At 42.0% G+C, this 10,993-nt stretch overlaps 1 protein-coding gene across 1 annotated transcript; it reads right to left on the bottom strand.

Moving 5' to 3' along the window:
• Positions 1-3,247: 3,247 nt before the first annotated feature.
• Positions 3,248-4,511, bottom strand: LOC126708473 (uncharacterized). Its single transcript, XM_050408266.1, has 3 exons — positions 4,001-4,511; positions 3,614-3,928; positions 3,248-3,442 (listed from the first exon to the last, which is right to left on the bottom strand). The coding sequence occupies exons 1-3, from the start codon at positions 4,472-4,474 to the stop codon at positions 3,248-3,250; spliced, it is 984 nt and encodes a 327-aa protein (XP_050264223.1). The 5' UTR covers positions 4,475-4,511.
• Positions 4,512-10,993: the final 6,482 nt, after the last annotated feature.

The following is a 10,993-nucleotide window of genomic DNA, read 5'->3' as shown; positions in this document are numbered from 1 at the left end:
AATGTTAGCCGCCCTGAACCGATTTATCTCCAAGTTTGTCGATCGCTGCCGGCCTTTTTATCAACTTCTGAAAAAGTGGAAGGGGTTTTGATGGGACGAGAGTTGTGATGAGGCTTTTCGAGAGCTAAAGGAATACTTGGCAGAGGCGCCGAGGTTGACGGCCTCAGAGCCCGGGGAGGATCTGTTTATGTACCTTGCAGTCACCGAACATGCCGTAAGTGCTGTGTTACTAAGGGACCGGGGAGTACAAATGCCAGTGTATTACGTGAGTAAAACCTTAGTAGACGCCGAGACAAGGTACCTGCCCCTTGAGAAGTTAGTTTTAGCCCTGGTGCACGCCACGAGGAAGTTGCCACATTACTTCCAGGCACACACGGTGTTCGTCCTCACCGAGTATCCTTTGCAGTCACTGTTAAAGAGATCGGACTTCACAGGTCGGATTGCCAAATGGGGGACTCGGTTGGGATCGTTTGACATAAGATACCGACCTAGAAGCTCGGTGAAGGGACAGGTTCTCGCTGATTTCATCGTAGAATTCACACCCAAGAACGAAGGCAAGGTAATCTGTAGTGCGGAGATTCGCCCGTGGAGGGTATTTGTGGACGGCGCATCAAATGCTATGGGGGCTGGGGCTGGCGTTGTCATAATCACCCCTGAGGGTATACGACTGGAACACTCCTTCAGATTGGGGTTCAAAGCCTCGAACAATGAAGCCGAGTATGAGGCCCTACTGGCCGGATTGAGGGCCGTATTGCATCTGGGCGCGAAGGATGTTGAGATTTACTCGGACTCTTGGCTGGTCGTTTATAAGATCACGGGGGATTTCGAGGCTCGGGACCCTCGAATGAAAGCTTACCTAAGTACGGCTAAAGCAGATTATCGGTCAGTTTGGAACGGTAAAGATATCCCAGGTGGCTCGGTCACAAAACAAGCACGCTGACTCTCTTGCCACGTTAGCCTCATCGGCCACCGAGGACACGCCGCGGCTTATCACGATAGAACTTATAAGGGAGCCAAGCATCTATGTGAAGAGTGTTCCCGACCAGGCCGGAGTAGAAGTTGCGCAGGCAGCAGTGGCTGGCCCATGTTGGATGAACCCGATCATAGACTTCCTTGCCGAAGATAAAGTTCCAGAGGATGAGGCCGAGGCCAACAAGATTCGCCGGATGGCTCCCCGATACTGGCTCTCTGCGGATCGAAAGTTGTACCGAAGATCCTTCGCAGGCCCTTACCTCTTGTGCCTACATCCCGAAAAAGTCAAAGAGCTTCTAACCGAGCTACATGAGGGAGTGTGTGGCGGGCATGTTGGGGGACGATCTTTAGCGCACAGAGCGATGACACAGGGGTTTTGGTGGCCACAAATGCAGAAGGATGCCGCTGAATACGCTCGGAGCTGCGAACAGTGTCAAAAGTACGCCCCAATGATCCATCAGCCTGCAGGACACCTAAACCCTGTCAGTAGCCCGTGGCCGTTCGCACAATGGGGGCTTGACATCCTCGGGCCATTCCCCCGAGCAATGGGGAACCGCCGTTTTGTATTGGTAGCTGTAGATTACTTTACGAAATGGGCTGAAGTCGAAGCCTTGGCTAATATCCGGGATACGGACGTGAAGAAATTTGTATGGAAAAACATAGTTACAAGGTTTGGGGTGCCGAATTCGCTTGTAACAGACAATGGGCTACAGTTCGACAGCAACGCTTTTCGGACCTTCTGCAGCGAGCTCGGCATTAGGAACAAGTATTCAACCCCGGCATACCCACAAAGCAACGGCCAAGCTGAAGCAGTAAACAGGACTATTTTGAACGGGCTCAAGAGAAGGTTGGATGGGGCGAAAGGAAGATGGGCGGAGGAGCTACCCAGTGTATTGTGGGCTTACCGCACGACCCCTAGGAGATCCACGGGGGAAACCCCGTTTTCTCTGACATACGGAGCAGAAGCAGTGATACCAACCGAGGTGAGCTTATGCAGTGCAAGGGTCGCCGGGTTTGACCCCGTCCAGAACGCCGACCTGATGATGGAGCATTTGGATTGGCTAGAAGAATGCAGGGAGGCTGCAACCGTACGGCTCGCCGAGTATCAACAGAAGTTGGCCCAAAGATACAACCGAAATGTAAGGGGGAGGGAATTTAGTGCCGGGGAACTAGTGTTAAGAAGGGTAGTGGGGAACATGCGGGACGTGGCTGCAGGGAAGCTTGCTCAAACCTGGGAGGGGCCATGCAGAGTCACAGCCATTGCGGGTGCAGGGGCCTACTACTTGGAGGACCTTGACGAGAGGCCGCTCCCCCGACCATGGAACGCTAACAACTTGAAGAAATTCTATGCATGATCATCCGTGTAAGCCAGAACTTGTATTTCATTGAAATTAAGAGCATGATGAACGTTTTTTTTTTAAATGCTGTTTTGATTCCGTAACCGCACACCCAGAGAATTGCAAATAAATCTCTAAGGACAGAAACCTGACCCTCGGCTCGATCAAAATTGCTGAGCAGGTGGAAACCTTACAAATAAATCTCTAAGGACAAAAACCTGACCCTCGGCTCAATCAAAATCGCCGAGCAGGTGGAAACCTTACAAATAAATCTCTAAGGACAGAAACCTGACCCTCGACTCGATCAAAATTGCCGAGCAGGTGGAAACCTTACAAATAAATCTCTAAGGACAGAAACCTGACCCTCGGCTCGATCAAAATTGCCGAGCAGGTGGAAACCTTACAAATAAATCTCTAAGGACAGAAACCTGACCCTCGGCTCGATCAAAATCGCCGAGCAGGTGGAAACCTTACAAACAAATCCCTAAGGACAGAAACCTGATTCTCGGTTAAACTCAAATCTCCGAACAGGTGGAAACCTTACAAGCGAATACTCTAAGGACGAAAACACGATTCTCGGTTATACTAATGCCTGAAGAAAACCTAACTCTTTTGCAAATACTAAGTCCATTAGCGCTTTCAAATTACCCAAAGCGCCGCACAACAGGTTTTCGGGAGTACCATTCTATTAAGCGGCCATAGCACTGGCATAATTCAAGCAAAACACACAAATAGATATAAATTCATTCAACAAATTGAAACGGGAAAAGAAAACGGTCTGCTAATTAAACAAATAAAGGCAATTGTTCAGTCACCACATCCCGATGACGTAGGCAAATAAAACCAGCAAAATAAGGCAATTGTTCAGTCACCACATCCCGGTGACATAAGAAAATAAAACCAACAAATTAAAAATAAGCTAGTAAATAAAAGTAAAATCAGCTGGGAGGTTGGGTCGGCGGTGTCACTTCCTGCTGGACGGTCAGAGGGAAAGGCGGGTCCTCACCGAGAAGCTCTTGCACAATCGGGATGCTAGTGGCCTCCATTTCCTCGGGCTCGGCGTGAGAATCGATTTGCTCAACCAGCTCCCTCATACTGGCCGTCTCCTCCTCGTCGATAGCAGCCGGGGCGTCCTGGACGGCAGGTACAGGGTTCGGAAATGGAATTTGGCCGGGGTCTCTCAGCTGCGAATCTTCAGGAACTCCCATTGCCTGGAGAGCGGCAAACCACCCGGCCTCGAAACCCATATTCCGAGCCCGAGCCACCACCGGCTCTGCGAAATTTTCGGCATCAGCAAAACCTACGTCATACCACTTTTGTTCCGCGGCCGCTAAGCCTGCCCTGAGATCGGCTATCTCATCGACGTTGGAAGTGTTAAGGCTGATGGCTTCGGCTAATTTGACTTCCGTCTCATTCTGCTTGGTCAGGAGCTCCGCATACCTCTTTTCGGCCAATGCCCGGTTCTTCTCTGTAGCAGCAGCCTTCTTCTCAGCAAACTCAGCAGCTTTCAGCTTTTCCTTAGCCGTTTTAACTGCTGACTCCCGCGCCCCCTTCTCGCGCTCGTTTTCCTCGGCAAGCTCCCGTGCCCGGGCAGCCACAATGTGAGCCATTTGAGCGGCCTAGCAAGCACGAAGGTTAGAAAAGAAGCAAAAGGAAATCTATATGAAGGAGTAGATAGACAAAAGAATTACCGCAATGGCGTGCCACTCTAACCGGCGCCCCACAGACTCCTCGGACCCCTCCTCAAAAGCATGCACGTCCTCGGGAAGTAGGAGAGCTTCGGCCAAAGTTTGGGCAATACGGCCGCCCTCGCCCTTCTCCCACATCCGAACACAGGCGGTTGAGGGCAATGGCTTGCCGTCCAAAAGGAACTTTGGCTTCCACGCTGGAGCCACTTGGGAGGAGGACGCGCCCCCCGTGCCAGCTTCGGTTGGCGGCTCGTGGATAACGATTCCACCCGTTGGTCGGGGAGGAGTCTGGACAGTGGCATCTCCCGGGCCCGTGGAAGGTTGATCGGTAACTTTTTGTTTCTTTCGGGCACGTCCGGCCTGCGAGGAGGGTGGGGGCTGAGGCACTTGACCCCGGCCCTGGGAAGGCGGGGGCTGATTGGGTTGCCGGGCACCTGGCACGAACCGTTCTATTGACATCACCTTCCTTGATACCATCCTTCCACTAGGTTGGATAGCTTCAGCTAGCAAGGCAGTCGCTTCTGTCACTTGTTGTTGAGGCACGGCGACTGGATTCTCGGGAATGGGCTGCCCTTGCGCTTGGTCTCCTTGTTGTATGGCTTCGTGGGCTATCTCCTTGAGACGCCGGGATGCTTTTTCTGCGGATTTGTCTCGCAAAGGGGCTAGCTTGTCCGCGCAAGTAAACCGCCGACCAAATTCCCTCGCTTCCCCGGTTGTAAGCTTCGGCGGCAAAAAGTTTACGTACCGGACGTCTATGTATGATAGCAGGGGGCTGTCAACTATCAGTGCCTGCTTGAAAGGCTGCCAAGTAGAATAAACCGGCTCCACTCCGAGGATCAAGTGCGAGGCCCGGAGTTGTCCGTCCCAATGCACGTATATCTCGGAACGGAGGACAAAGTTTAAATCCTTGGCGTGGACGGCTCTGAGGTCCTGAACAAACACTTTACCGTCTGCAAAAGAACAGGTGGCGCATTAGTCTCTAACAATAAAAAAATTTTACTCCAATAAGAAGAAAAGAAAAGGCGGAGGAAAGCAATTATATGAAGGGGATGATACGAACCCACTTCACGCCGTGTAAGGGGGCAAGGGATCTCCCCGGCAAACCAATTGCTGCACACCCTGTCGAACTCCCCGGCGGAGTTCCTGTTCGAATCAGGTAGGTATGATATCAGCCTAACCCTAGCATCCCTTGTCTTTAGGTAATAATTGGTGGCTTTGCTCCCATAGAGGCTGTACATTTGGTTAATGTCATGGTGGTCTAACTGTAAGTTAAAGGTGTGATTCAACTCACTGACACAACTAACTACCCGGTAAAAATTGGGGGGAAGCTGGTCAGGGCACAGCCCATAGTAAGTGAGTGTGTTTATCAAGAGGGGATCTACGCGGAACCTGACCCCACCTTCTAAAATGGACATCAAAGGAAAGAAGGCTGTACCCTGCCCTCGGTGGAGTTCCATATCACTCTCATGGCAGTAAGCCACATCCACGTCATCGGGAATATTAAATTTACTCCTAAAGGTGGCCAAAGCAGCCGGGGATTCTAGAAGGTAAGAGTAACCCATCTATAAAGCCTAAAACTACAAAAGTGAACTCAAAGAAATAAAGCTGAAGGAACAGGAAGGGGAAGAAAAACTTACTTTGGGTTTTAAGGAGGAAAAGAACACTGAGCAAGCAAGCGCACAGAAATGTGGTCGGCAGAGAGTAAGCACTAAAGATCAGAGGCGAAGGAAAAATGGAATGGTGTTCAGAGAGGGACTATTTATAAAGCCAAAAAGAAATGGGGGAAGAAGAAACGTTTAATCAAGCAATAAATGGGCACAATTTACGAGCGACTCAGCGAATGCCAAACGTAACTGATTCGCGCGCCGCTTCGGTCCACGAACCGTCAAGCAATAATGACGACTGCGCCTGGCACCGCGAAACGGCGCGTCTTTTGAGATGAATATTAATAAGAAGTAACAGTCATAAGTCCCAGGCTAGAAGATTCCCGAGGTCAAAAGGCCCAGACAGCTCCTTGATTTTTCTCGGTGACCGAGTATGAATCAAGGGGGGGCTATTGTACGACACCGAGATCCTAGTCCCATACAGGCCCTGGGCCCAGTCCCATACAGGCCCTGGGCCCAGTCCCACACAGGCCCTGGGCCGAGTCCTATATCGGCCTTGGGCACAGGCCCAATAGAAAGGTCCAGTTATCCTGCGCCCTTCTTGGAGCTTCCTTAATGTACAAACAAGCGTAGAGTATTGAATTCCAAGAGGTGATCGGTCAAACGTTCCCAGTCAAATATATGAACTTTTCCCGGGAAAATGTGATATTCACAGGGAACTGAGTTGCCGAACATAATCGGTCAAGATGGAGCCAAGTTCCAAGATCATAAATGCTGAACCGCCCTCTCACCTAAACATCCACTTTAATCAGATAATATTGGACCTTCAGTAGCACTAACGGTGGCTGTAATCATAATCTCCCCACTAACCTTGGCTATAAATAGAAGAAAGTTGGGAGAAGAAAGGGTTTAGAAAAATTGAGAGAAAACAGTCAAGGAGAGAGTATCAACTGAGTGTTGCTTTGAGTCTCTCTGCTGAGAACGACCCATTGTAGGAAATCCTTAAGCCCACTACAAATAAATTGTGAGCCCAAGTGATCTAAGGCCCAGAAGTCTTGTACTTGGTTCCTACATATACTACTAAGACTATAATTCATTTTTATCATTAAGTAGTTTATATCATTTAAAAAAAATAAAGAAATAAAGAAATAAAAAACTACTTCACGTCTGCGTCATGTAAGATTGTAGGTATAGATTAATATTAGATTAATCAAAAAAATATTATATAGTAAGCGTAAAATAAAAACTACTTCATGTAAGATTATAGGTAAATTAATATTAGATTAATCAGGACTCTACTTCATTCTTATCTCTAATTCATTGTTATCATAAAGTAAGTGTATCTCTAAAAAAAGTGAAATAAAAAACTGCAGATTAATATTAAATTAATCAAGATTCTAATTCATTTATATCTCAAATTCAAAAAATCAAAACTCTAATTCATTCTTATTTCTAATTCATTGTTATCATAAAGTAAGTGTATCTCTAAAAAAAAAAAAACATACTGCTTCCTGTAAGGTTTTTATTTTATTTTATTTTATTTTTTTATTTATTTTAATGTGTGTATTAACTTTAACGTAATTAAAAAAAAATCTAATAACAATCTAGCTAATAACGTTAACAATTTTTTTGGGATTAAGTATTTAAAAAAAAAAATAGTATGTAATTAGCCTAAACTTCTTGATTAGGTAACTTCAAGGTGTTTAGAGTATTTGATTTTTACTTGGACTCATTTTCTAGGTGGAGTATGTATATATATACACCGTTCGTTGGTATAGTTTTTCATTCTCCAACTTATTGTACAGTTTTTTATTATTTAGACTTCCATTTTTCTACCTACAATCATGTAGGTATGTATTTTTTACTCTGATTTTTTATTATAATCAATTAAATTCATTTTATGTATTTGTTGCCTTTTGTTTAAGCTAATTTCCTTAGGGGGTAATTTCCTTATGTTTGATCTAATTCATTTGTTAATGGTTTGATCCAATTTAATTATTTTGTTGTCCAATATATATGTAAGTTGTTGTAGTAAATTCCAATCATAGACTATTAAATTTACATACAATTTTGTAATCTATATGGTAATTTGTTTTTTTTTTTTAACTTTGTTTAATTTTCTTCTTGATTTTTTTTTCTTCAGGTTTGTCAAAAAAGACTTCAAGCATCCTAAGAAAGGTTTGTAATCTAGATGTAGAACTTTGCAATTTTTTTTTTTAATTAGAACAAAGGTTTTATTCCTCGAATAGTTCTATCTCTAAAAATTGGCCAATTTTATGTTACTTTGTCTAAAGATTTTAATCATTAATATTGTTGTTAACAATACTGCAAATCACTTATATTGTAGATTCATTAGATATAAAATTCATATGTGAATAGTTTGATACATGTAACTACAAATGATATTATAGCACAATTGGTATGTTATAAGATAATTTTGTATTAAGGTGCTATCATTTTATATTTGATGGTTGTTATACCAATGCAATTTATTCTTTTAGTTATAATAATTATTTATTTGGTAATAATAATTATATATATTCTACAAGTTTTAACATAAAATTGTGCAACACACAGGCCTTCAACTAGTATATATATATTTAAGCAAATATCAATTTTGTTTTTTATAAATAAGCATATATCAATTTAAGAGCAATAATGGATGGTAAAGTGAATATATGGCCATTAAATAATACTAGTATATAACCCGTGGATATGCATGGTATAATTAAAAACAATCACAATTACACACATATATGAGTTCAAAATTTCAAATTATACGTAGTGCCTCTCTCTCTCAAAAAAAAAAAAAAAAATATATATATATATATATATATATATATAATTAGTGTAAGAATTACATGTTTTTTAAGTCATAGATGAGTTTTATTCTCTCTCTTTTTTATTTTAGTTTTTTTTTTTTTTGGATATACACATGATTGTATTTTTTTTTTAATTGGATCTTTTTATGGTTTATTTATACTACATTTTTCTTCTTTTGCACGGTATTAACTCATCTCCACAAAAAAAAAAAAAAAAAAAAAAAAAAAATAGAACACATGGGGTAAAATTAGATAACAATTGGAATATAATTTAAAATCTAATCGAATTTTGTTAGCTTTCGCTTTAATTATATATATAGATTTAGAATACAAAAGATCAAAAAGAATGAATAAAAGATAACATTGAAACCAAAATAAAATAAAAGATTAGTGTTTAAGATGATCTAACATCCTCATTTTTTTTCACTACCAACATCTTCACTAATATTTGTACCAACATTGATACTAGCTGTGGTTGCACGATTTTCCTGGCCCAACTTCTATTGATCAGGCCTTGGCCCAAAGCGCAACCCACAATAAATATTTGTAGAGGATGGGTCAAAGAACTTAGCCTCAGTAAACCTATTCGGTCTGATACATGGACATTATTGTTTGCAAAAAATAAAAACACAGGAATGGATCTCTCACGTATGATTCTATTTCTTCAGTTCCTAATACAGTTTTTCCGTCCCCTTCTTTGAGGGACTCCACTACATTATATAGTTCTCCTCCTCTCATCTCAACCTTACACCTGTTGATCATCTAAGCATCTACTTGAGCACCTGTCCCATCAGACGCCCTCATCACTCCCTTTGTGAGTTGCAGAGGCTAAGGTGGTACTGTTCAGGGGTCTTTTCTTCATTAATGCGGCCAAGAGGGTGGTTGGGGCGCAATTAATGTGGTGGTAGCTTTCCATGAGATATTTTGGATTTTATTCATTTTATATGTTGGGAGGATGAACTGAAATGGCTGGGGAGAGTTCCTCGTCTGGGCTTCGTGATGTCCGAGGAGGAGTTACTCCTCGGACAGGTTTCCTTGGCGTTATTGGGATCGAGTAATGCTTCATATGTGGTTTTTCTTCGGACAGGACGCTCCTCGGACGGGCTTGAATTTGGAATAGCCCATTATTTTTGGGCCGGGCCCCACACTAGCATTCCTAATCAGATTGCTATCCAACTTTGGCTCATGAGTTGTAAGGCTATCAATCTCAAGCATCCCAACTCATCCCAGCTCATCCATCTATGTCATTCCAATTATCTACTACAATATCCCACATATTTGTTGCTCTATGGTAGTCCTCCTCATTGTTGCACCATGACAGAAGTTAAAGATTAGAATGCCCATATATCAAATTCTTAGCACATGCAAGAGTTATTTTGTTTCTCAAATAAATAATAACAATTTAGTAAATATATTTGGAGCATATTGGGGTGGCATGACCAAATTCGTCCTCGCCCTATCTCGATGATCAAGGCAAAGATTTTGCCCCATCCTTGAGAGAGGGTAATATCACATTTTATGAGTCTTAAACACCAATGGGTTCACATACTATTAGTGTCTTATTACATGTAGTAGAAATATATAAATCTTTTTACCATCCCCACCTCATCATTTATTTGAAACGAGAAAAAACCTACGTGATTCTTATCTATCCCAAAAATTTTAAGAGAGATGATATGTCCACAACATTTTTACAACAAATCATTGGTGGTTAGTTGTTATTGGTTCAAATTTGAACCTAACACTAAGATTACTTTTTTGCTCAAACAATAACAACTAGTAATAATCTGTCACTTAGAATTTGTTGTAAAAATGTTGTGAAAATATTGTGGACATATCATTTCTCAAATTTTAAGTAATAAAAATAATGAATTTTGACTATATTATTCTAAGAGTTTCTGTGATAAACATTAAAAATTTAGAATATGTAGACATGCAATGAACAGCAAAGCATGATGACTTTAATAAGAGATACTCAGGTAAACTAAAGAAACAAAAAAAGAGAGAGAGATAATTAATTGAAAGTGGATAGTTTCTTTGACGTCGAAGGTGACGGTTTTTTAATTTCTATGATGGCATTGACAAAGCAAATTCTTTTTGCATGGAATTAGAGCTTTTTAGAGGAGCCAAAGCAACCAATTTGAAAATGGTATTTGTGGGTTTTATTTATTTTTAATAATTTGATTTTTTTTTATGAGAAATAGTAATTTGATAGTTGGGGAGGGTGGTGACTCTAATTATTTTCTCTATAAATATTAAAGAGCACAATTATGTACGAGTTGGTCGTTTTTTAAAACTCATCCATTTCCTTGTTTAAAAAGTCTTCTTTCTTGCAAGGCAATTAAGAAGAAGAAATTGCTAAACAGAAAATCTATAGTGGTTTTATATATTTTTCCTGAATTGGAAACAAATGATGGAGACAGAAAGTATCACTTTGTTTTTTTTACCCCCCAAAGAGGCTGTTTTCAAAAATCATTATACCCAAACCGTGTTCTAAATCTATACCCAAACCATTTTATGTGTTTTGTTGCCTCAATGATGTTTCAAAGGTGTTTTGTAATTCATTTTTT

Source organism: Quercus robur, chromosome 12, assembly GCF_932294415.1.
Source record: "Quercus robur chromosome 12, dhQueRobu3.1, whole genome shotgun sequence".
In the NCBI taxonomy this organism is placed as follows: domain Eukaryota; kingdom Viridiplantae; phylum Streptophyta; class Magnoliopsida; order Fagales; family Fagaceae; genus Quercus; species Quercus robur.
Note: the sequence above shows the minus strand (reverse complement) of the source record. Positions and strands in the feature narration are given on the sequence as shown.